The sequence below is a fragment of the Theropithecus gelada genome, chromosome 6 (genome assembly GCF_003255815.1).
Source record: "Theropithecus gelada isolate Dixy chromosome 6, Tgel_1.0, whole genome shotgun sequence".
NCBI lineage: Eukaryota > Metazoa > Chordata > Mammalia > Primates > Cercopithecidae > Theropithecus > Theropithecus gelada.
In genome coordinates this window covers 98218769-98246627 of record NC_037673.1, presented here as the reverse complement: position 1 = coordinate 98246627, position 27859 = coordinate 98218769, and the positions used below count along the sequence as shown (strand labels likewise).

At 36.5% G+C, this 27859-nt stretch overlaps 1 protein-coding gene across 1 annotated transcript in view; it reads left to right on the top strand.

Moving 5' to 3' along the window:
• The first annotated feature begins 3555 nt into the window (after positions 1-3555).
• The window catches only part of SLCO6A1 (solute carrier organic anion transporter family member 6A1), a 140454-nt gene continuing 116150 nt past the window's right edge, over positions 3556-27859 (top strand). The window contains exon 1 of the mRNA XM_025389405.1: positions 3556-3949. Within this exon, the coding sequence (XP_025245190.1) occupies positions 3556-3949 (394 nt within the window). The remainder of the gene's footprint in view (positions 3950-27859) is intronic.

The window sequence follows — 27859 nt, the reverse complement described above, 5'->3', positions numbered from 1 at the left end:
ACTTTTAATACATTGCTTCTAATCTTCACAGTAATTTTTCAAATGGGATAATTATTATTCTAATTTTACAAATGAAGAATTAAGGATCAGAATGTTTAAAAGACTTACCCCAAATCACATATCAACTAAGCAAAGTCTGTACTTTATTCATTACATGTAATACTTCCTTCTTTCATGTCCCCCCCCCCTTTCCTCCAGCTGCCTTTGTTTTCTTCTGGACTTAAAAAATTATGCAGCATTTTACTTATCTAGCAATTAAACTTCTAATCTCAATAAACTAAAAAGATTCACAGAAAGCAAAACATAAAATAAAGTAAAATTAAAAGCCTGTAGTCATCAAGAAAAATAGTAATTATAGCAACCAGATATCTAACATTAGTTTCAACACAGAACCTGTACACCTTATATTGTATAGGAAAGATGTAATAAGCGTCACTACATAATTATAGGTGGTAGCATATTAGAAGTTGTAGAAAAATGTCACTATTGTCTATCAGGGAGGAAGTAAAAATCATTTACCAGGAAAGCAAAGCAAATGAGGACCATTCACTAAAAGAGAAAATAGTTCTATATTTCTTAATAGTTGAGGTCATCTTATATAAAGCCACATTATAATAATTTGCACCATCATGTTGTTTATCTACTTTATAGGCTCATTTGCTAAAAGGATTATATGAATTATCATCAATATGTTACTTTAGTGAGTAGTTCTTCCTACATGTTTAGAGCTTTTAGCTGAAATAGATATTACATAGAGAATATAAAACAGCACCTCATAAACATTCATTGTTTAGTTTAAGCTGGTTTCTTGAATATCTTAAGCACTTGGATTGCTGAACTCATCAGGGAATGCTTTAGTTGGTAGCTATATTTCATTGCCTGTATTGAAATGTTATATGATAATTACTCGCTAACTTTTAGGAAACATGTAATTAATATGCATATATTTTAAGATTCAAAGATAATTTTTTTCACATTTAATATTTCTGTAATTGGGATAGTTTTATAACTCTGATCGACATCTTCTATAAAAAGTTTTTTTTTTAAATCAGTGATCTGTCTTTCAGGAAAATACATACAACCATGTTAATTTCAGTCTGGTCAGAGCAAAAATTGAAAAACAACCCAAGAGCCATCAATATAAAAGAAAGTGGTTAAATTATAGTAAATTCATACCATGAAATTCTATCATGCATGGTACTATCATAAAGGTAGCCAACATGAATTAAGTGTGATGTTTATTAAGTTTAAATGAGCAAGGTAAACAAATATCCACAATTTCTACTTAAATACTTAGACTACAATTTTTGGAGCTGGATGTTAGTGTCCTATATTATGTAATAAAAATATGCTGATCAAAGAATGTGGAAGGTATGTTTGTCAGTGTTTCCACTCCACCCTTAGCTTTCAGCAGGTCCTCTATGCTTGCACCACAGGTAGGGTTTCCCTCTGCTCTCTTGACTCAACTATATTGGTGGAGTGCTGTTGTTTCTTCACTCATGCAAAACTCCTCATCGAGGCAGAGGCCAGGTTGCCCCTGGTCCAGCCTAAATTTTTCACAGGCCCGGAATGCCTGAACCTCAAGGTTTGGGCTTTGCCTTGTTTCAGTGGGGTTGTTGGGAAGAAGTGAAGTTCCTGTTCCTCTCTTTTTGGAAGACTGTTTTTATTTCTATCCCTCTCTCTGGTGGCAGTCAATCTTAAGGTAGGCCATTAGGACGGGATGGTTTGCTGCTCCTCCTTCCGTGGGTTTTTTCTTCTGTAACAGATAAACTTTGTCACAGACTGGAGGGCATGAGAGTTTCCTGCCTCAATCCCAGAGGCAAAACTGCTTTTGCTTTGGATAGCAGAAGGGTCAGTGGAGGTGGGAGAGTAAGTATTCCTTCTTTCTCAGTGACAGTCTACCACCACCAAAGGCTTTCTTCTCTTAAGCAAAGATCTGGTAAATGGGTGTAGACTCCCTTTGTTTCTTAGGCTTCTAGGGTTTCTAAACTGTTAAACTTCCCCTGGTCTTTAAGAATTCATTAAAATTTTAAGTGTTTCTATCTTCCTTTACTACTGCTCTTTTTTCCTTCTGTGCTCTTTGAAAAGCAAAATGGTTTGTGTGTCCCATCCCTTTTCTGAGGGGCTTGTTGTCCTTTAGAATCAATTTGCCTAGTTGCTTTACAGCAACCATAGCTATAGCAATGTAGCTCTCTGATGAAAAAGAAATATTTTTTCATATTATCCAGCTTTGTTGTTGTTATTATTGGGGTGGGGGTTACATTTTATTTGGCTTTCTATATTGTGGGTAGGAGCAAAATTCCCAGTACCACTCATTTTTAATGGAGTTGTCTTTTCCTCTCTCCACCCAAGCAGTACCCATTCTGGTTTTGAAGCACAAGAGTAAGAGTCCACCACTCCCCACTGTCTTTCCTACCTCCTAGGAATCCTATGGTTTTTGTTTGTTTGTTTGTTTGTTTATATTTATTGTCATGAAGCAATGTAGAGTCAAGCTCAGGCTTCAGGTCCGTGGTTCTTAATTCTTCGTTCCCTGGTCTACCAGGCCAGCACTATTGGAGCAGCACAGAATCTTGTTGAAGAGCTGAATTGGTTTTGGCAACACAATGTCCAATCCATAGGAGAGAAGATAATGCCACCTCTCCTGGAAAGTCACCCTCCACATATACATGGCCTAAAGAGCTTATATATCAGCCTAAGAAAAGAAAACCAATAAGAAGTTGCATTTTCCTTAAAAAAAAAAAAAAAAAAAAAAAAAAAAAAGCCACGTTTCATATCCTACTACTCTTCTACTCTTCACTTACATTCTTTCTCTTCTATAAACTTTTTACCTGAAAAAATAATCCTCTGCTTCTCATGCCCTCATTTAAGGTGGAAAATAATAATCTTTTGTGTTCTTGAGTTGGGATAGAGTTTCTAGGGCAATCATTTCTATGTGTAAAACACTTCACTTAAGGACATTCATTTGGACATTGATTTCTGATATTTGTGCCTCCAAATCTTTTACTGTGGTGAAATTTTTTGTTTGGTTGTTTGTTTGTTTGTTTTTCCAATGTCTTCTGCTCTCTCCTGGTCCTTCAACAATTTTCAGGTTGTTTCTAGTGAGATATTTCCATTGGAAAGCCACCACAATAAAGTAAGTCTGGGGAAACCGGGGACAGACAGTTCCACTTTTTTTTTCCATGCTTCCTAATGAGTATTATTTAATAAATAAGTACTGGCAATCTTTGACTGCCATTAAAATTACTCTGGTGCTCCTTGTCTGTGTTAGCAGTTATCAAAACCTACTTGTAGCATTTTTTTTTTTTTTTTTTCCCTTTCGCATGTGGAAGAAAAGAAGGAAAACAGCCTTGGAAGTTCTCAACTGTCAACCCCCTGCGAGGACGTTTGCCTCCTGCCCTAGGAGAAACGTTCGCTCCGGAGGCTTGGGCTGCCAGAGCCCGTTGTGGCCACTGAGTCCTTCGACGCCCTCGCCAGGCTGGCCTTTGGGTTGGCCCAGACAGGACGGGCTGCAGAGAGCACTTGGGCCGCGTCGCCAGGAGGCGCCCAAAGTGAGCCATGCCCAAAGACGTCGCCCGGCGCTCTGAGGACCAGTATGAAGTCCCAGGAAGAGTAGAGCCGCGGGAGGCCGCACGGGCCCGGCCTGCTAAGGACTCGAGGGCCAGGGAATCCCCGAAGTCCTCGAAGTCCTCAAAGTCCTCGAAGTCCTCTAAGTCCTCGAAGTACGGGAAAAAATACCGGTATCTGAGACTACTTCCAGAGGCCTTGATAAGGTTCGGCGGTTTCCGAAAAAGGAAAAAAGACAAGTCCTCAGTTTCCAGGAAGCCGGGAGAACTGGATGACAGTTCGGAGCAGCCCTGTGGTTTGGGCTGTCTAGTCAGCCCCTGCTGTGAGTGTTGCAATAACATTCGCTGCTTCATGGTTTTCTACTGCATCCTGGTCTTATGTCAAGGTGAGCCTGAAGGACGCGGGGTGTTGTGGCGAGGGCAGCAGGGGGCCGCACCGGAGGAGGTGGGAGAGGGAGGATGGCAGAGGACGCCCTGGGGTGGCCCAGCCTGAGGCTGCTGTCTGACTTCTCAAGGCGTTGTCTGATCAAAGTTTAGCCACCAATGGGTTTACCTTGCCCGCTGCCTAGACACAGCAGATTTATCAAGAAAGGGAAATTGCCATGGAGAAAGAGTAAGACACGCAGAACCGGCTGTGCGGGAGACCAGAGTTTTATTATTGCTCACATTAGTCTCTCCAGCATTCTGGGATGGGATCAGAGTTTTTAAAGATAATTTGTCAGGCAGCTGCTCGGAAACTGGGGAGTGCTGATTGGTCAGGTTGGTCAGGAACCTGTCCAAGGTTCCTGGGGATGTCCTAGTGGGGCCGAAGTCAGGTTTTCTTGCCATCTTCTGTTCCTGGGTGGAATGGCAGAAGTAGCTGACCCAGATTGCCAGTCTGGGTGGTGTGAGTTCATCCATCCAGTGCAGGGTCTGCAAAATATCTCAAGCACCAATCTCGGGTCTTACAATAGTGATGTTTTCCCTGGGAGCAATTTGGGGAGGTTCCGACTCTTGGCGCCAGAGGCTGCATGACCCCTAACCTTAATTTCTAATCTTATAGCTGATTTGTTAGTCCTGCAAAGGCAGATTAGTCCCCAGGCAAGAGGGAGATCTTTTCAGAAAAGGGTTATTATCAATTTTGTTTCAGAGTCAAACCATGAAATGAATTCCTTCCCAAAGTTAGTTCGACCTAAGCTCAGGAATGAACAAGGAGTTTAAATCCCAGGAATGAACAAGGAGTTTAAAGGTTAGAAGCAAGGAGTGGATTAGGTCTGATCTCTTTCACTGTCATAATTTCTTCAGTTACAATTTTTGCAAAGGTGGTTTCAAAAACAGGTTAACCGGCTGGGAGGAGCTTCGGTGCCTCACCTCCTCCAGAACCTGATTTGGCACAGTCCATCCTACACATTGTGGGTGATGAGGGCCAGGCTTCCAGATAGCCGGCTGCAGAGAGGTGTTGTTGAGTCATTTATCGTTGTTTGTCACCAACTCTGAGAAGTTCTGGGCTGAATCACCTGGAGTTTAAAATAAAGTTGAAAACGGTGTCTATGATCATTGAATGGTTTCTGCTCCTGCTCATACATTTGAGACATTCTGACTCAGCCACTGTCTATTGGATCTTGTTTCCTCATCTACGAATTTATACCAGAGAACCTAAACTTGAGGGTGTTATTTTTGCTCATATATTTTGAAGAAGGTGAATTTGAACACCTTTAGACCTGGCATGCTTCTCTACTTGGCCACAGCTCTCACCTCCCCTATTACATCAAGATTCTTTACTAGCCTCTTTTCAATGATGGCATTGGAATTTGACAAACTTGTTCCCTTTTTTGCTCTAAGATGCTAGGTCTAAGTAAGTGCAATCAGAAGGCTGTACGTGGTAAGACCCATATTAGAAAAACAAACACATAGTCATCGAGTTTGTCTTGAGATTATCAAAGAAGTTTCTTAGAAGAACAAGCATTTGAACTATGCCTTTATAGTTAGGTACAGTTTTGAAAGCCAGAATGAAGTTAAAGAGTATTTGTTGAATAGGGAAGCGAGTTAATGAATCAGTGTTTTGTTTTAGAAAGGCTTGTTTCACAACGGTGAATGACAAGTTTGGCCAGATAATGGTTTCATCTAGGCACCATAAGGGGGTAATTATATTTATATTATCCATCATGTCTCCTTAGTGACTGAGGTATAGAAGACATTCAATAAATACGTATTCAGTGCATAAATGAATTTTAAAAGGAAGGAAAAGACAGATTATGCCTAGATTATGAAGGCCTTTAAATACCAGACAGAATTCTGAAAGGATATAAAAGGTATTTACTTCCCACTCTGTTGGATCATGAGTAAGGTGCTTTGCAAGTATTATCTAATTTAGTGTAATCCCCTTATTAGATGGGTAATGAGGAGCCATTGAAGGTTTCTGAACAAGTGATTGACAGTATATGGTTTTAGCTCTGTAACTTAACTGACTTCATATAGGTAGTTAGCTCAGTTTGGTATAATATTGAGTCTTCCATTCATAAAAATGGTATATTTCTTCATTTTTCTATTTGTCAATTGATCTATTTTTAGTTACATTGTAAACAATTTTAAAATCATTTCAAACACGCAAAAGGAATGCAAAGGCAGTACAAACAATACCTGCTTCCCTGCGAGTGAACTAGATTCTTCATCTGTTAACATTTTACCACATTTTTTCCTTTACCTTCTCTTTCCCTATACATGCCCACTTTTTCAGACATGGTGCACCATTACTGCTAACTACTCCAGTGTGCAACTCCCAAAGTGAGACACTCTCTTACATAACCATCATACACTCCTCACAGACAGGAATATCAGTACAATACTACCATCCAATTATGAACTGGTGGTCCCATCCAGATATTGCCAGCTGTCTCAATATTGTCTTCTTTTCATTTTGGGGCCAAAATTCTATACAGGGACATATGTTGCATTAAGTTGTCATATTTTAGAAGTCTTCTTTAATCTGTAACACTTCCTCATATTTTCTTCTTGTGTCTTATGTCCTTGGAAGTCTTACAGAGTATGGCTTTTTTTGTAGTGCAGGATGAACTTCAATCTGGGTCTATTTGATGTTTCCTTATGACCAGACTCAGACCTTTCTTCCCTCCCTTCCTCTCTTCTTCTCCCTCTCCCTCCATCCTTCCTTCTCCTTTATTTAGATATACTTTACATATAATAAAATTCACACTTTTCAAAGTATGTCATTCAATAAGTTTTAGTAAATATGTACAGACATGCAACCACCAATGCAATCAATTTTATTATTTATTTATTTAATTAATTTTGAGACTGAGTCTACTGAGTCTTGCTCTTGTTGCCAGGCTGTAGTGCAATGATGTGATCTTGGCTCACTGCAACCTCTGCCTCCCTGTAGTTGGGATTACAGGTGCCTGCCACAATGCCCGGCTAATTTTTTTGTATTTTTAGTAGAGACGGGATTTCACTATGTTGGCCACGCTGGTCTCAAACTCCTGACTTCAGATGATCCACCCACCTTTGCCTCCCAAAGTGCTGGGATAACAGGCATAAGCCACCGTGCCTGGCCAATGCAATCAATTTTAGAACTTTTCCATCACACTAAAAGTTTTTTCATACTCCTTTGCAGTCACTTGCTGCTCCTACTTCCTGCCTTAGGTGACCTTAACCTGCTTTCTGTCATTAGAGTTTTGCATTTCCTAAAATTTAATATACATGGAATCATACAGTTTCTAGTTTTTTTTTTTTTTTTTTTATTTCTGGCTTCTTTTAATAGCTTGATGGTTTTGAGATTCATTCATGTTGTTGTGTGTATTAACAGTTTGTTCTTTTTTATTGTGAATAGTATCATCGAATGGAATTTTATCCACTATATCCACTCAGTAGTTGATGGACAGTTGGGTTGTTTCTATATTTTTTTGACTACTATAAATAATGCTGTTAAGAGGAATTGCATATGCATATTTGTGTGGACATATGTTTTTGTTTCTGTTGGATAGATAACTAGGAATAGAGTTGCTGGGCTATATAAGTATTTAAGTGTACCTGCTAGAAACTGCCAAATTACAAAGTGGCTGTACCATTTGCAATCTTACCAGTCAGCAATATATGAGTTCCAGTTCCACATTCTTATTAATAGTTAGTATTGTCAGTTCTTAACATTTTAGCTATTCCAGTGATTGTCTAATGGGATCTCACTGTGATCTTTTTTTGTTTGTTTGTTTGTTTGTTTGTTTTTGAGACGGAGTCTCGCTCTGTCGCCCAGGCTGGAGTGCAGTGGCCGGATCTCAGTTCACTGCAAGCTCCGCCTCCCAGGTTTACGCCATTCTCCTGCCTCAGCCTCCTGAGTAGCTGGGACTACAGGCACCCGCCACCTCGCCCAGCTAATTTTTTGTATTTTTTAGTAGAGACGGGGTTTCACCGTGTTAGCCAGCATGGTCTCGATCTCCTGACCTCGTGATCCGCCCATCTCGGTCTCCCATAGTGCTGGGACTCACTGTGATTTTAATTTCATTTCCCCAATGACCAATTGTCTTGAACATCTGTTTATATGCTTTTTATCCATTTGTGTGTCTTTGCTTGTGAAGTGCCCTTTAATAAATTGGGTTGTTTCCCTTATTACTGAGTGTAGTGTTCTTTATACAATCTGGATGCAAGCCTTTTGTTGAGTAAATATTTACAAATATTTTCTCCCAATTCGTGGTTTGCTTTTGAATATTTTTCTGTGTCTTTTTGATGAAAAAAGGATTCAACTTTCAACTTTGATGAAGTATAACTTATTAATCTTTTAAATGATTCATTCTTTTTGGTTTTTATCATGGAAACTATTGCCTAACTCAACGTCATGAAGGTTTTCTACTTTGCTTTTTTCTAGAAGTTTTACAGTTTAACTCTCATGTTTAGGTCTCTGATCCATTTTGAATGAATTGTTTTAGTGTATGAAAGGATCAAGTTTAAAATTTTTTTCATATAGAAAAAAATGCTTTATTCCAGTATAGTTTACTGAAAACAGTGCCCTTTAATCCATTAAATTATCTTGGTAGTTTTGTGGAAGCTCTGATCTCTTTCTGAGTCTATTTAGAGGCTTTCTATTCAGTTCTATTTTCCTAATACATCTATACTTATGCAAATATTATATTGCATTGGTTACTGTAGCTTTATTATATCCATTAGAATCAGGTATCCTTTTGACTTCATTCTTTTTAAAAGTTGTTTTGGCTATTCTAGATCTTTGCTTTTCCATATAAATTTTAGAATAAATTTGTCAGTTTCTATAAAAAAGTTACTGAGATTTTGTTGAGTCTATAAATTTGGAGAAAATTGACTTCTTAACGATAGTAAGAGTCCTGGTGACTGATCTTGCTGGATATATCATCTTCATTTACATCTTCTATCCTGCATCTTTGTTCAATTAACCTATTAAGTTACAGAAGCCATTTTTTTGCAGACTCCTTAGGATTTTTTAATATACATGAATTCTGTGAATAAGGACAGTTTTACTTCTTCCCAATCTGTTTATTTTTGTTGTTGTTGTTACGATTTGTTATTTTATTCCACGGGCTAGGCTCCCTGGTACAATGGTCAATAGAAATTAGGAAAAGCAATGTTCATTGATATTTTTCTGATTTTTAGATAGAAAAAATTCAGCCTTTCACAGTTAAATGTGTTAACTGTAGGTTTTATTTTTTAAGATGCCTTTTGTCAATTTAAGGATATCTCTTCTTTTATTAGTTTGCTGAGAATTTTTTGTCATTAATTGGTGTTGAATTTTATCACATGCTTGTTCCTGCCTCTATTGAGATATTCATAGGAAAAATTTGTTCTATTAATATGATATATTGCATTTTTTGATATTTGTATATTTGACAACCCTTGCATTCCTAGGATAAGCCCTTTTTATTGGATTATTGTCTTTTTCTGCATATTGCTAGATTTAATTTGCCAAAATTTTGTTAAAATTTTTTGTTTCTGTGAGAGTATTGTTCTGCAGTTTTCTTAGAGTATTTTTGTCTGTCTTCAGTAGCAGGTAATAGTAGCTTCACTAAATTAACTGGGATGTTTTTCCCCTTCTTATCTTTCCTCCTCATTTTTTCTGAAAGAATTTGTGCAGCATTATGTACCCTTTGTGTAGTATTTTTTTAAAATACACTTTAAGTTCTAGGGTACATGTGCACAATGTGCAGGTTTGTTACATAGGTATACATGTGTCACGTTGGTTTGCTGCACCCATCAACTCATCATTAACATTAAATATTTCTCTTAATGCTATCCCTCCCCCAGTCCCCCACCTCCCCACTGGCCCAGGTGTGTGATGTTCCCCACCCTGTATCCAAGTGTTCTCATTGCTCAGTTCCCACCTATGAGTGTTTGGTTTTCTGTCCTTGTGATAGTTTGCTGAGAATGATGGTTTCCAGCTTCGTCCATGTCCCTGCAAAGGACATGAACTCATCCTTTTTTATGGCTGCATAGTATTCCATGGTGTATATGTACCACATTTTCTTAATCCAGTCTAGCATTGATGGACATTTGGGTTGGTTCCAAGTCTTTGCTATTGTGAATAGTGCCACAATAAACATACGTGTGCATGTGTCTTTATAGAAGCATGATTTATAATGCTTTGGGTATATACCCAGTAATGGGATGGCTGGGTCAAATGGTGTTTCTAGTTCTAGATCCTTGAGGAATCTTCCACAATGGTTGAACTAATTTACACTCCCACCAAAAATGGAATGCATTCCTATTTGTGCACATCCTCTCTAGCATCTGTTGTTTACCGACTTTTTAATGATCGCCATTCTAACTGGTGTGAGATGGTATTTCATTGTGGTTTTGATTTGCATTTCTCTGATTACCAGTGATAATGAGCATTTTTTCATGTGTCTGTTGGTTGAATAAATGTGTTCTTTTGAAAAGTGTCTGTTCATATATCCTTTGCCCACTTTTTGATGGGGTTGTTTGTGTTTTTTCTTATAAATTTTGTTTAAGTTCCTTGTAAATTCTGAATATTAGCCCTTTGTCAGATGGGTAGATTGCAAAAATTTTCTCCCATTCTGTAGGTTGCCTGTTCACTCTGATGGTAGTTTCTTTTGCTGTGCAGAAGCTTTTTAGTTTAATTAGATCCCAATTGTCAATTTTGGCTTTTGTTGCCATTGCTTTTGGTGTTTTAGTCATGAAGTACTTGCCCATGCCTATGTCCTGAATGGTATTACCTAGGTTTTCTTCTAGAGTTTTTATGGTTTTAGTTCTAACATTTAAGTCTTTGATCCATCTTGAATTAATTTTTGTATAAGGTGTAAGCAAGGGATCCACTTTCAGCTTTCTACATATAGCTAGCCAGTTTTCCCAGCACCATTTATTAAATAGGGAATCCTGTCTTGTTTTTGTCAGGTTTGTCAAAGATCAGATGGTTGTAGATGTGTGGTGTTATTTCTGAGTGCTCTGTTCTGTTCCATTGGTCTTACATCTCAGGGATAGAGCTGACTTGACTATGGTGGATAAGGTTTTTGATGTGCTGCTGGATTTGCTTTGCCAGTATTTTATTGAGGATTTTCGCATTGATGTTCATCAGGGATAATGGTCTAAAATTGTCTTTTTTGTTGTGCCTCTGCCAGGCTTTGGTATCAGGATGATGCTGGCCTTATAAAATGAGTTGGGGAGGAGTCCCTCTTTTTCTATTGATTGGAATAGTTTCAGAAGGACTGGTACCAGCTCTTCTTTGTACCTCTAGTAGAATTCAGCTGTGACTCTGTCTGGTCTTGGACTTGTTTGTGTTGCTAGGCTATTAATTATTGCCTCAATTTAAGAGCCTGTTATTTGTCTATTCAGATATTCAAATTCTTCCTGGTTTAGTCTTGGGAGAGTGTAAGTGTCTAGGAATTTATCCATTTCTTCTAGATTTTCTAGTTTATTTGCGTAGAGGTGTTTATAGTATTCTCTGATGGTAGTTGGTATTTCTGTGGGGTCGGTGGTGATATCCCCTTTATCATTTTTTATTGCGTCTATTTGATTCTTCTCTCTTTTCTTCTTTATTAGTCTTGCTAGCGGTCTATCAATTTTATTGATCTTTTCAAAAACCAACTCCTGGATTCATTGATTTTTTGGAGAGTTTTTTGTGTCTCTATCTCCTTCAGTTCTGCTCTGATCTTAGTTATTTCTTGCCTTCTGCTAGCTTTGGAATGTGTTTGCTCTTGCTTCTCTAGTTCTTTTAATTGTGATGTTAGAGTGTCAATTTTAGATCTTTCCAGCTTTGTCTTGTGGGCATTTAGTGCTATAAATTTCGCTCTACACATTGCTTTAAATGTGTACCAGAGATTCTGGTATGTTGTATCTTTGTTCTCATTGGTTTCAAAGAACATCTTTATTTCTGCCTTCGTTTCGTTATGTACCCAGTAGTCATTCAGGAGCAGATTATTCAGTTTCCATGTAGTTGAGCAGTTTTGATTGAGTTTCTTAGTCCTGAGTTCTAGTTTGATTGCACTGTGGTCTGAGAGACAGTTGGTTATAATTTCCTTTCTTGTACATTTGCTGAGGAGTGCTTTACTTCCAATTATGTGGTCTATTTTGGAATAAGTGTGATGTGGTGCTGAGAAGAATGTATATTCTGTTGATTTGGGGTAGAGAGTTCTGTAGATGTCTATTAGGTCCGCTTGGTGCAGAGCTGAATTCAAGTCCTGGATCTCTTTCTTAACCTTCTGTCTCATTGATCTATCTAATATTGACAGTGGGGTGTTAAAGTCTTTCATTATTATTGTGTGGGAGTCTAAGTTTCCTTGTAGGTATCTAAGGACTTCCTTTATGAATCTGGCTGTTCCTGTTTGGGCGCATATATGTTTAGGATAGTTAGTTCTTGTTGCATTGATCCCTTTACCAATATGTAATGCCCTTCTTTGTCTTTTTTAATCTTTGTTGGTTTAAAGTCTGTTTATTCAGAGACTAGGTTTGTAACCACTGCTTTTTTTTTCTTTCCATTTGCTTGGTAAATATTCCTCTATCCCTTTATTTTGAGCCTATGTGGGTCTCTGCATGTGAGATGGGTCTCCTGAATACAGCACACTGATGGGTCTTGACTCTTTATCCAATTTGCCACTCTGTGTCTTTTAATTGGGACATTTAGCCCATTTACATTTAAGGTTAATATTGTTATGTGTGAATTTGATCCTGTCATTATGATGTTAGCTGGTTATTTTGCCCATTAATTGATGCAGTTTCTTCACAGCATCAATGATCTTTACAACTTGGCATGTTTTTGCAGTGGCTGGTACTGGTTTTCCTTTTCATGTTTAGTGCTTCCTTCAGGAGCTCTTTTAAAGCAGGCCTGGTAGTGACACAAAATCTCTCAGCATTTACTTGTCTGTAAAGGATTTTATTTCTCCTTCACTTAGTTTAGCTAAGCTTAGTTTGGCTGGATATGAAATTCTGGGTTGAAAATTCTTTTCTTAAAGAATGCTAAATATTGGCCCCCACTCTCTTTTGACTTGTAGGGTTTCTGCCGAGAGATCTGCTGTTAGTCAGATGGGCTTCCCTTTGTGGGTAACCCGACCTTTCTCTCTGGCTGCCCTTAACATTATTTCCCTCATTTCAACCTTAGTGAATCTGACAATTATGTGTCTTGGGGTTGCTCTTCTCATGGAATAACTTTATGGTGTTCTCTATATTTCTTGAATTTGAATGTTGGCCTGTCTCAATAAAATACTGGCAAACTGAATCCAGCAGCACATCAAAAAGCTTATCCACCACGATCAAGTTGGCTTCATCCCTGGGATGTAAGGCTGGTTCAACATATGCAAATCAATAAGTGTAATCCATCATATAAACAGAACCAAAGACAAAAACCACATGATTATCTCAATAGATGCAGAAAAGGCCTTTGACAAAATTCAACAGCCCTTCATGCTAAAAACTCTCAATAACTAGGTGTTGATGGAACATATCTCAAAATAATAAGAGCAATTTCTGAAAAACCCATAGCCAATATCATACTGAATATGCAAAAACTGGAAGCATTCCCTTTGAAAACTGGCACAAGACAAGGATGCCCTCTCTCACCACTCCTATTCAATATAGTATTGGAAGTTCTGGCCAGGGCAATCAGGCAAGAGAAAGAATTAAAGGGTATTCAATTAGGAAAAGAGGAAGTCTAAGTGTCCCTGATTGCAGATGACATGATTGTATATTTAGGAAACCCCATCATCTCAGCCCAAAATCTCCTTAAGCTGATAAGCAACTTCAGCAAAGTCTCAGGATACAAAATCAATGTGCAAAAATCACCAGCATTCGTATACACCAAGAACAGACAAACAGAGAGTCAAATTATGAGTGAACTCCCTTTCACAATTGCTTCGAAGAGAATAAAATACCTAGGAATCCAACTTACAAAGGAAGTGGAGGACCTCTTCAAGGAGAACTACAAACCACTGCTAAATGAAATAAAAGAGGACTCAAACAAATGGAAGAACATTCCATGCTCGTGGATAGGAGGAATCAATATTGTGAAAATGGCCATACTGCCCAGGGTAATTTATAGATTCAATGCCATCCCCTTCAAGCTACCAATGACTTTCTTCATGGAATTGGAAAAAACTACTTTAAAGTTCATATGGAACCAAAAAAGCCTGCATTGTCAAGACAATCCTAAGCCAAAAGAACAAAGCTGGAGGCATCACGCTACCTGACTTCAAGCTATACTACAAGGCTACAGTAACCAAAACAGCATTATACTGATACCAAAACAGAGATATAGACCAACGGAACAGAATGGAGCCCTCAGAAAAATTACCACACATCTATGACCATATGATCTTTGACAAACATGACAAAAACAAGAAATGGGGAAAGGATTCCCTATTTAATAAATGGTGCTGGGAAAACTGGCTAGCCATATGTAGAAAACTGAAACTGGATCCCTTGCTTACACCTTATACAAAAATTAATTCAAGATGGATCAAATACTTGAATGTTAGAACTAAAACCATAAAAACTCTAGAAGAAAACCTAGGTAATACCATTCAGGACATAGGCATGGACAAGGACTTCACGACTAAAACACCAAAAGCAATGGCAACAAAAGCCAAAATTGACAATTGGGATCTAATTAAACTAAAAAGCTTCTGCACAGCAAAAGAAACTACCATCAGAGTGAACAGGCAACCTACAGAATGGGAGAAAATTTTTGCAATCTACCCATCTGACAAAGGGCTAATATCCAGAACTTACAAGAAACTTAAAAAAATTTACAAGAAAAAAATCAAACAACCCCATTAAAAAGTGGGGAAAGGATATGAATAGACGCTTCTCAAAAGAAGACATTTATTCAGCCAACAGACACATGAAAAAATGCTCATCATCACTCGCCATCAGAGAAATGCAAATCAAAACCACAATGAGATACCATCTCACAGCAGTCAGAATGGCGATCATTAAAAAGTCAGTAAAGAACAGGTGCTGGAGAGGATGTGGAGAAATTGGAATGGTTTTACACGGTTAGTGGGACTGTAAACTACTTCAACCATTGTGGAAGACAGTGTGGTGATTCCTCAAGGATCTAGAACTGGAAACATCATTAGACCCAGCCATCCCATTACTGGGCATATACCCAAAGGATTATAAATCATGCTGCTATAAAGACACATGCACATGTATGTTTATTGTGGCACTATTTACAATAGCAAAGACTTGGAACCAACCCAAATGTCCATCAATGCTAGACTGGATTAAGAAAATGTGGCATATATACACCATGGAATACTATGCAGCCATATAAAAGGATGAGTTCATGTCCTTTATAGGGATATGGATGAAGCTGGAAACCATCATTCTGAGCCAACTATTACAAGGTCAGAAAACCAAACACCGCATGTTCTCACTCATAGGTGGGAACCGAACAATGAGAACACTTGGACGCAGGGTGGGGAACACCACACACTGGGGCCTGTCATGGAATTGGGGGAGTGGGGAGGGATAGCATTAGGAGATATACTTAATGTAAATGACGAGTTAGTGGGTGCAGCACACCAACATGGCACATGTATACATGTGTAACAAACCTGCACGTTGTGCACATGTACCCTAGGACTTCAAGTAAAATAATATAAATAAATAAATAAATATGTAAATAAAACAAACAAGAGAAAACGAAGTACCTCCTCCCAAAACACTTTTTAATTACAAGTGCATATGCGGAGAGTACAGTGGAGAAGCTTGGATGATACCATCTTAATTAACTGATCAAAGTTAACATTACCAGTAGTGGGCCAAATAAATAATGGGTACTACCTGATAGGATATAATGCAAACACACATTAATTTTGTGATATTCTTGCCAAAGATGTACAATCTGAATCTAAGTATGAGGAAACATCAGAAAACCCCCAAATTGAGGGACTTTGTGTAAAATAACTGGTATACAATCTTTAGGAGTATCAGTCATGACAGTTAAGGAAAGATTGAGATAATCTTCCAACCTGAAGGAGACTAGAGGGCTTGACAACTAAAATGTAGTGCTTTATTCTGAACCAGTTCCTTTTGCTATAAGGGATGTTGCTGGGATATGTGATAAAATATGAATAGAATCTAAGCATTAGATGTGAGTAATGTATGAATGTTAATTCCCCGTTTTCTATAGCTGTATTATGGTTATGTAGAATAATGCCTTTAATTTTAGGAAATACACAATAAAGAATTTGGGAGGAAAAAATTACTAATTCAATTACATGTATAGATATGCAGAAATTCAGATTTTGAAAGTTCCTCCTTGAGTCATTTTAGTAATTGTATCTTTCAAGAATTTATTTATTTCATCTAAGCTGTTAAATTTTTGGTATATAGTTGTTCATAATGGTCTTTATTATTATTTTAATGTCTGTAGGAGCTGTTGTGATGTCCACTCTATCATTCATTCTTGGTCTTCTCTTCTTTATTCTTGATCAATTTGGCTTAACCAATGATATGCTGTGGCTGTGTCCACACCCAAATCTCATCTTGAATGGTAGCTCCCATCATTCCCATGTGTTGTAGGGAAGACCCAGTGGGAGGTAATTGAATCATGGGGATGGATCTTTCCTGTGCTGGTCTCATGACAGTGAATATGTCTCACAAGATCTGATGGTTTTATAATGGGGAGTTCCCCTGCTCACTCTCTCTTGCCTGATGCCATGTAAGATGTGATTTTGCTTCTCATTCACCTTTCACCATGATTGTGAGACCCCCCCGGCCATGTGGAACTGTGAGTCAATTAAACCTGTTGCCTTTATAAATTACCCAGTATCGGGTATGTCTCTATTAGCAGTGTGAGAACAGACTAATACAATACATCCATGTCCCTGCAAAAGACATAAATTCATCCTATTTTATGACTGTATAGTATTCCATGGTGTGTATGTGCCACATTTTTATGATTTTCTAAAGGACCAGTGTGCACAACAGTGTTAACATAGCAGACCTGAGAGAGGTCTATCTTCATGGTTGGCTCTTGACTGCCATCTTGGCTGTTGGATTTTTGCAGTGTCCCCACAGTTTCCTAACTGGTTAGAAAACACTTCACATAGGTTGTCACAGTTTAAACTTAAAAGAATTAAATGTGTACTGTTTGACTCCAGTGGCAGAGATTCTTGACTTGCACCTGGTTTCTTTCTTACCTTGCCCCATGTGCCTTTTCCCTTTACTGCTGTTGTTTTGTAAGTCATAGCTATGAATGAAACTATATCCAGAGACTTTTGAATCCTTCTAGTGAACTATTGAACCAGTGATGGTCTTTGAGACCTCCTACAGAAAAAGAGTTGTTTTGTTTTTGTCATTGTGGGGTTAAAGTTGGCCTCTTTACATGCAACTTTTCTTTTATAAAATAAAAACCAATATAATTTACATACCATAAAATTTTCCTTTTGAAGTGAACAATTTAGTGTACTTTTAATATATCCACCAAGTTGTGCAACTGCTATTACTGATTCCAAAACATTTTCCTCATGCAAATTAGAAAATCCACTCTAATTGACTCTATATGTATGAATTTAATTATGGACTCTCAGTTACACTCCAATGATTTATACATCTATCCTTATTCCAGTACCACACATAGCTTTGTAGTAGATTTTAAATTTAGAAAGGAAGTATGAGTCTTTCATCTTTGTTTTTTTTTTTTTCAAGATTGTTTGGGCTATTGTGGGTTCCTTGTATTTTCATCTGAATTTTAGAATAAGCTTGTCAATTTCTGCACAATGCCAGCTGGGATTTTGTAGAGATTTTGAGGAATCTGTAGGTTAATTAGGAGATTATTGCCACTTAAGCAATGTTAAATCTCCCAATCCATGACATGCAATGTTTTACCATTTATTTCGGCCTTTGGTTTCTTTCAGTGATGTTTTGCCATTTCCATCATATTTGTATATCAGTCTTGTATGCTGAATCTTGCTGAATTGTTTTATTAGATCTAGTGTGTTGTTTTGTATGTGTGTGGATTCTTTACACTTTTATGTGTACCAGATCATGTCATTTGTGAATAGTTTTACTTCTTCATTTCCAATATGGATAACTTTTATTTCCTTTACTTGCCTGACTTCCCTGGCAAGCACTTCCAATACGATGTTGAATAGAAGTAGTACAAGTGGACAACCTTGTCTAGCTCCTTATCTTGGGAAAGCTTTCAGTCTCTCAACATTAAGTATACTGAGGGTTTTTCATGTATAAAGTTATCAGTGTGAGGAAGTTGCTTTCTATTCCTAGTTCTTGGAGTGTTTTTATTATGAAATTGTGCTGGATTTTGTCAAATGCTTGGCATTTTGATGATACTGTGGTTTTTATCTTTATTAATACAGTGATTTACACTAATTTCATATATTGGACTAACTTTGCATTAATGGGATAAATCCCACTTTATCAGGTTTACCATCATTTTTCTAATATGCTGGATTCAGTTTGCTAGTGTTGTGTCAAAAATCTTTACATCTATAGCAAAAGTGATATTGTTTTGTAGTTTATGTTTTTTTGGTCAGGATTTGTTGTCAAGGTAATACTGGTCTAATAGTATAAATAGGGAACTGGGGTGGGGTAGTTAAACAAAAAAAGAAAGAAAAAGAATAAGTAGGGAAATATTCTGTCCTTTTATTTTCTGAGAAAATTTGGGAAATAACATTTGGTAAAATGTACCAGTGAAGCCATCTGGCCCTGAATTTTCTTATGGGAAGTTTTATGATCAAGCTGTATATTTGTTGTAGATCTATTCAATTTTTCTGTTTTTTTTTTTTTTTTTCCTGAGCCAGTTTCTATGGCTTGTGTCTTGCTAGGTAGGGATATTTCCTTTGCATCTAGATTTCTAACTGTTGCTCTACAATTGTTTAACAGTATAATCTTTCCAATTTCCATAAAATCAGTAGTAATATTCCTTATTTCATGCCTGTGTTTGTGAAGCTGGAGTCTTCTCTCTTTTCTCTTGGCCAGTGTAGCTAAAGGTTTGTCAACTTTGTTGATCTTTACCAAGAATCAACCTTTTATTTCATCGATTTTTCTCTATTGTTTCTATTTTATATTCTATTTATTCACGTTCTAATAATTCTTCTTCTTCTTGATTTGGTTTTTTTTTTTTTTTGTATGGTGGAAGATTATGTTACTGATTTGAACTCTTCATTCTATTTTTCTTTAGTCAGGATCTTGCTCTGTCACCCAGGTTGGAGTGCAGTGGTGCAGTCATAGCTCACTGCAGCCTTGAAATCCTGGGCTTAAGTGATCCTCTTGATCAGCCTCCCAAGGAGCAAGGACTACAGGTGTGTGCCACCGTACTGGGCTTTTTCTTCTCTTTATATAGGCTTTCATTGCTATGCATTTTCTCTAAGTATTAACTTTGACTGCATCCCATTATATTTTGACATATTGCGATTTTATTTTTGCTCATCTCAACATATTTTCTGATTTCACTTTTTCTTTTTCTTTTTTTTTTTTTTTAAGACAGAGTTTCACTCCCATTGCCTGGAGTGGAGTACAATAGCATGACCTCAACTCACTACACCCTCTACCTCCTGCGCTCAAGTGGTTCTCCTATCTCAGCTTCCTGAGTAGCTGGGACTGCAAACACACACCACTGCACTCAGCTAGTTTTTGTATCTTTTGTAGATGGGGTTTCACCATATTACCTGGGCTGATCTTGAACTCCTGAGCTCAAGTGATCAGCCTGTCTCAGCCTCCCAAAGTTCTGGGATTATAGGCGTGAGCCACCGCACCCAGCCCTAATTCATTTTTGATTTCTTGTTTGACCCATTGATTATGAATGTATTGTTTAATTTTTCACATATTTGTGGACTTTTCTAATTTGTGTTTGTTATTTTTGGTTTTATTTTGTTTTGGTCAGAGATAATACTTTTATGATTCCAATCTTTTTACATTTATTGAGACTGGCCAGGTGTGGTGGCTCACACCTGTAATCCTAGCACTTTGGGAGATTGAGACAATAAAAAAAGGCACATTTTAGAATTAAGGACCTTGCCTTTTAAAAGGATTATTCTAGATCCCCACTTTCTTCCAAAAAGAAAACCTAAAACAAAGCATTAACAGGACCAAGGAAAGTTATAAGTAAATTAACTGTCTTCAGAACAACATTCAGCACTTTTTAAAGGAAGAAAACATAAGGCAAACTCTTTTCAACATACTGTACACATATCTGGCATACAATATCCAGCATGCAAGAATAAATACAATTGTGACCCATAATTTAGAAATAACTTAATGTTTGTGGCAGCAAACATTAAACATTGTCTAGAGGCAAGAGGATTGCTTGAGTCCAGGAGATTGAGACCAGTCTTCTCAACATAGTGAGACCCAGTCTCTACAAAAAATTTGTAAAAATTGGCTGCTTGTGTTGTGTGCCTGTAGTCCCTGGGAGGCTGAGGTGGAAAGATTCCTTGGGCCCAATAGTTTGAAGCTGCAGTGAGCTATGATCATGCTACTGTACTCTAGCCTGGGTGATAGATAGAGTAAGACCACGTTTCAAAAAGAAAAAAATTATTAAGCCTTATTTTGTGGCCTAACATATGGTCTATCCTGCAGCAATTGCCAAGTGTGCTTGAGAAAAATGTTTATTCTACTTTTATTCGGTAGAATTGATGTCTATTAGGTCTTGTTGATTTGTGGCATCTAAAAAGTCTTTTTGACTGGGCACGGTGGCTCACGCCTGTAACCCCAGCACTTTGGGAGGCCAAGGCAGGCGAATCACAAGGTCAGGAGATCGAGACCATCCTGGCTAACATGTTGAAACCCTATTTCTACTAAAAATACAAAAAAATTAGCTGGGCATGGTGGGGGGCGCCTGTAGTCCCAGCTACTCGGGAGGCTGAGGCAGAAGAATGGTGTGAAACTGGGAGATGGAGTTTGCAGTGAGCCGAGATCACACCACTGCACTCCAGCCTGGGTGGCCAAGCAAGACTCCGTCCAGAAAAATAAATAAATAAATAAATAAAAAGTCTTTTATTTTCTTACTAATCTTCTGTCTAGTTTTTCTATTCATTATAAAAAGCAGGATATTGAAGTCTCCAAATATTATTGTTGGCTTGTCTATTTGTTCTTAAAATTCTGTGTTTGTTTTACATCTTTTGGAGTGGTTTTACATTTATCATTGCTATATCTTCTTGATGGATTGACCCTTTTTATTGACCTTTTTCTGTAGTAATAGTCGCATACTTTGAGTTCATTTTTTTCTTAAACTTCTAGCTTCCTCAGATGGCAGCTTAGATCATTGATTACATAATTTTCTGATATTCTATTTTTGACTCTTAACGTTATAATTTTCTGTATAAGCACAGTTCAGCTGCATTATAAACTTTTAAAGATGTTGTGTTTTTATTTTTATTCAGTCATTTATTTAACTTATCCATGAGCTATAATCACAATATATTGTTGCATTATTAGTGTGAACCAGTAGTTATATATTACATCAATTAAGAATAAGAAAAATAAAGGATTTCATTATTTATTTATTCTTCTTTATATAGAACTAATTTTGTAACATAAAATTTTCTTTTTTTCTGAAGAAATTCTTTAAACATTTCTTGTAAGGCAGGTCTACTACTGACAAGATCCTCAATTTTTGCTTGTCTGAGAACATCTTTCTTTCTCTTTGGTTTGAAGAATAATGTCACTGGATAAAGAATACTAGATTAGTGGGGATTTTTTTCTCTTCTTTCAACACTTTAAATACTTCTTTCCACTTTTTTCTTGCTTGCATAGTTTGTGAAGAGAAGTCTAGTGTAATTCTTATTTTTGATTCTTCACAGGTAAGGTATTATTTTTTCCTCTGACTTTTTTCAATATTTTCTTTGATTTTCCACAGTTTGAATATGATATGTCAAGGTGTAGATTTTGTGGTGTTTGTCCTTCTTGGTCTTTTATGAGCTTCCTAAATTTTTGGTTTGTTATCTGTCTGTCATTAATTTTGGAAAATCATCAGCCATTTTACTTCAAATTATTTATTCTCTTTCTTTTTCTCCTTCCCATTCTGATATTCCCTTTTTGTATGTTACAGCTGTTGTAATTGTTGCACAGTTCTTAGATACTCTGTTCTTTTTCTTTCATTTTTCTCTTTGCTTCTAGTTTGGTAAGTTTCTACTAACACATTTTCAAGCTTGTGGATTATTTTCTTGACCCTATCCTGTCTACTGAGGAGGTCATCAAAGACTTTTTTTTTTTCATTTCTGCTGCAATGTTTCTGATTTCTCACATTTTATTTTGATTCTTTCTTAGAGTTTCCATCTCTCTCCTTACACTACTTACCTGCTGTTGCATATTGTCCATTCTTTCCAATAGAGTCCTGATATGGTTTGGATTTGCATCCCTGCCCAAATCTTATGTTGAATTGTCATCCCCAGTGTTGGAGGAGGGTCTTGGTGGGAAGTGATTGGATCATGGGGGCAGACTTCCCCTTTGCTGTTCTTGTGATAGTGAGGTCTCATGAGATCTGGTTGTTTAAAAGTGTATAGCACTTTTCCCTTCGCTCTATTCCTCCTTCTCTGGCCATGTAAGATGTGACTGCTTTCGCTTCACTTTCCACAATGATTGTAAGCTTCCTGAGGCCTTCCCAGCCATGCTTTCCGTAGAGCCTGCAGAACTGTGAGTCAATTAAACCTCCTTTCCTTATAAATTATCCAGTCTCAGGTAGTTCTTTATAGCAATGTGAAAATGGACTAATACAAGTCCTTTGCATATTGATCATGGTTATTTTATTTTTTAATTGACGCATAATAATTGTACATACATATGGGATAAAATGTAGCATTTCAATATATGTTTATATTGTGTAATGATCTAATCAGTATAATTAGCAAATCCATCACCTCACATAGTTATCATTTCTTTGTGTTGAGAACATTCAAAATGCTCTCTTACAGCTATTTTGAAGTATACAATACACTATTGTTAATAGGGTGACTCTAGTCATCCTACTGTGCAACAGAGCACCAGAATTGATATTTCCTATCTAACTGTAACTTAGTACTCATTGACAAACCTCTGTGCATCCCTCCGTCCACCCTCTCCAGCCTCTGGTAACCATTATTCTACTCTTTACTTCTATAAAATCAACTTTTTTAGATTCTACATATGAGTGAGATCATGCAGTACTCGTCTTTCCATGTCTGGCTTATTTCACTTAACATGATGTTCTTTATCCATGTTGTAGTAAATAACAAGATTTTATTCTTTTTTATGGATGAACAATATTCCATTATGTATATATACCACATTTTCCTCATCCATTCATCCATCAATGGACACTTACGTTGGTCCATATTTTAGCTATTATGAATATTGCTTCAATAAACATTGGGGTGCAAATACTTCTTTGACATACTGTTTTTATTTCATTTGAATATATGTCCAGTAGTGGGATTGCTAGATCATTTGGTAGTTCTATTTTTAAGTTTTTGAGGAACCTCCATACTGTTTTTATAATGGCTATTCTAATATAAATTTCCACCAACATTGTATAAAGGCTTCCTTTTCTATACATCCTTGCTAATACATATCTTCTGTCTTTTTGATAAAAGCCATTCTAACTGAATATCTTATTATTTTGATTTGCATTTCCCTGATGATTAGTGATTTTGAGCATTAAAAAAATAGATCTGATGATCATTTGTGTGTCTTCTTTTGAGAAATGCCTATTCAGGGCTTTTGCCCATTTCTAAATTGGATTTTTTTTTTCTTTTGAATTGTTTGAGTTACTTATGTATTCTGGATAATAATTTAAATTTCTGGAAAGCCACCTTTTCCATATGATTCTCTTTTAGAGTTTTCCACTGAGGATAACTTATGTGATATTTGGAAGGTTGAAGAGAAGGAGTGGAGAGTCCTCCTTCTCCAGAGATGTTTGCAAGCAGATCCTTGCAGGTCTGAGGTTGCGTGTATCCTGCTGAACACTTAAAAACCACCCACTTTGCTCCTGTAGACTGATGCAGTTCTTGGGAACTATTGCAGAGACTCTTGAGCATTGCATCAGTTTCTTGGTGACTTTTTGAAGAAAATAAAGAGGAGAGATAGCAGTGGGGCATACTCCTAACAAATGGGACTCTAACTTTTATGCTTCTATGCTTCCTATGCTTCTGTCTCCTCAGGCCTACTGGCTGTAACTTCCTGACATTTTAAGTGACTTCCTCAATCTTCTGTCTCTCAGTTCTCCCAATATTCCAATGTAAGCCCTAGTTCTTAAATCCTTATTTTCTAGCATTTTTAGAGTGGATCTTCTTTTATATTTGAATGAAAAATGATCAATTTTTGATATATGAAATTATTCCTTAAAAATGGGAAATCTGGATTTTTTTCTCTGATGTGACTAGATTTAAGACAGTAATGACCTTGTTTCCAGTGAAAATATGGAACACTGATATCTCTAGGATGCACTAACAACATTATTGCTTAAATTAAATTGACTGAAGTGTCAAGTGTCTGTGTTAGGAAAGGATTACCTGTTTGGATTTTCTTCTCCTGAATCTTGTTCCCATAATTTCTCATCTCTTAGTTAGCTCTTGTATGTCTTCAGACAGATCTAAAAGTATCTTTTAACTTTCATATTCTCGGCAGAATGAGAGAATTGAATTATTTAGTCTACTATTAATGGAAGTGTAATCAATAGGTCAGGGAACTATATCAAAGACAGTTGTTCAAGTGTATCTTAGTATGTTACTTTTTAAAATAGAATATTTGGAAACTCATGTGAAAATATAACAAAACATTAACATTTGATAAATCTAGGAGAGTTGTATATTTCTATTTTCTGTGATTTTACTGATTTTTGCTCACCTGATATATAACAGTTTGAAAACATTGAGATTTGTTTTGATTTATTTCTCTTTATGTTTTCTTTATTTTCTCATTTTATTTATTTAACCTTATATCAGTTAATACTTAATATAATGATAGTTATTGTATTGGAATTATACTCTTTATCATTATAAAATTTTCCTTTGCTTTGTTTAATTAATTGCCTTATTGTAGGGGAACATATTTACTACTTAACTGGTTGACTATATGCTTTAATTTACCTGAAACAGTTCCAGTTTGTGCCTGCTGTCCCATTTTTCATTGCAGTTTTCTCCCTTTTTTGCTAAGTATTATTATTAATAGTTTATTTAAATAAACTGGGATGGATTTAGTTGCCCCTAACTTTATGCTTTTAGATTCTTCCTGGTCTTGTTTTACAGTGGTTAAAAAACTTGTGTGCTGAACACAATTCTTACTTTGATGTAGAGTTAGATCTAAAAGACAACACAGCAATAACCTTTCTTTCTTTCTAGACCTTGTCCACATGTAGTGTTAATGAAAATTCCTTTCGGCCAGGCGCGGTGGCTCAAGCCTGTAATCCCAGCGCTTTGGGAGGCCGAGACAGGTGGATCACGAGGTCAGGTGATCGAGACCATCCTGGCTAACATGGTGAAACCCCGTCTCTACTAAAAAATGCAAAAACCTAGCCGGGCAAGGTGGCGGGTGCCTGTAGTCCCAGCTACTCGGGAGGCTGAGGCAGGAGAATGGCGTGAACCCAAGAGGCGGAGCTTGCAGTGAGCTGAGATCTGCCACTGCACTCCAGTCTGGGCAACAAAACGAGACTCTGTCTCAACAACAAAAAACAAAAAACAAACAAACAAAAAAAATAGAAAATTCCTTTCAGGGACAGTGTGATGCATTTCTTGAAAAATGAAATAATCTTGTATCGAGTCTCCAAAATTAACTCCACTCAATTTTGAGTGGTTGGGCAAGTATTTGATGTGGCTGGTTCTGCCACCCACTTGGTATATTAGCCAGATTTGTGATGGTCCATGCTGCAACTTGCAAGAGGCATGAAGTCACCAGCCTACCTGTTGGTAAGGTCAGTGGGAAGCATTAGACATAATAGATTAGCTTTGCTTGAAGTATCTGTAGGAAATAGTGGCCGAAGAGTAAAGTCATAGAGTGCATAATAGTCTAAGCACACTTTGTACACGGTATTTTCATTTATCATATAGTGCATATCACCATCATTTTATGATTTTATTATTTGGTAAAGCTTTTTTACTTTCTAGTATACCTTTTTTGGCACAATGACATCAAAAATGCCATGTGCTATTCTTAAGCAAATTGATGAAGACTTGTACATTGTTTACATTTACTATTTATCAAAGACCATAGTGATATTACTGACCACATAAAAACCTGAAGACATAAATCTGCTGAAGTTAATGGTGATTTTAGAAGACTATGGCTGAAAAAGATAACACATGCAGCTGCAAAAGGCTTATTTACAAAACATTTTGTGAAAGCATGATTTATTCATCTAGATTTAACTGTTCTAGTTTAATCTTACTCATTTTCAATTCCAAATTTTTATATCCACATATGAAAATTAAAATAATAGCTATAAATGAATTCACCCCGTTAGCAGAAGGACAATTTTTCAAATTGTTAAATAATGCCTGCTTTGTATCAGTGCCATTGGGAACTTCAAATAGAAAATAAATAAACTCAAATAATAATTTGTTTTTTGTGAAATTAAATGAAAATTTTGGAAGTTCATTCTGTTGAAGATAAACACCTGATATTAATGTGAATACTGTATTTTTAAATTGTCATTTTTGTAGATAAAATTATTTATTTCTGTAACAATGTTATTTACACAAAATTTTGTGTAAAGTATCATAGTAAAGACAATGTATTTATCGTACTAGGAAAGCAGTGAAGCAGAAATGTGCTTGGAATTGGTACACAAACAATTTGTAATTGTATCCTAACAAAATATAATATTTAACATCAACATTTACAAACATTTATTCATGTTCAAGTTTTTATGTATTAATACTTCCTCTTATTGGTATACATTGCCTTTCTTTGCCTCCTGGAAACAATAGATTTTACAAATGTTGGACTTTTCTTTCATTATTTTATAAAGTAACCTCAGCTGATTTATGATTTTGAACTGTTTTATAAATAAATTCTCTAATTTACAGTTGTACTTTTATTTAAAAGCGGCTGAAAATCTTCCATTAAAGTATTCAATGAATGAATCATCATACTTCTAAAATATTAGAAGCTTTTGTTGAATTTTAATTATTGAAAACAAGGCTTAAAAATGGGAAGATACTAAAGTACATCCTTCCAAAACTAAGAGAGGAACTAAGCAGACTATGAGAGCTTGAGTAGCATACAAGATTTATTTTAGAAATCCTTTAATTGTGCTTTGTACAAATATTTATTTTGGGAAAGAATCTTTGGATAGTTTATTCTAATTAGGCAAATTTATACTTTGTAAATTGAATTGCATGAACTTAAGTAAACCTATAGTTTTACATAGCTAAATTTGGTGAAACAAAGTATAATAAATAGAGACAACTTATTTGAAGAGTTTTGTCTTGTAAAATATTTTTCAAAGAAATATTATCTGAATGAAATATTTTGGTTTAAATAGTTTAATATGAAAATATAATTGAGAATATCCTTCATTTAACAGTGCTTGTTTTGAGCTTACTAGACACTTACACACTTGTAGAGAGTTTTTATCAATTAAAATATCATTTTCTACAGTGACATGTCAATAGAGGTTGTAATAACTTCAAATTTATTAACTCTGTACTGGAAGCCCCTAAGACCAGAGTCAGGCTAAATGTTTCCCTAGGACTTCACAGGACTTAGAATAAGCTCATGGTTGTGGTTTATTACAGTGAAAGGATATAGATTAAAATCAACTGAGGGAAAAGGCACATGGGATGAAGTCTGGAAAAAAAACAGGCGCAAGTTTTCATGTGTCCTCTCCCAGTGGAATCACATGGACATGCTTATTTCTCCCAACATGTGTTACTAACCAGGGAAGCACACCCAAA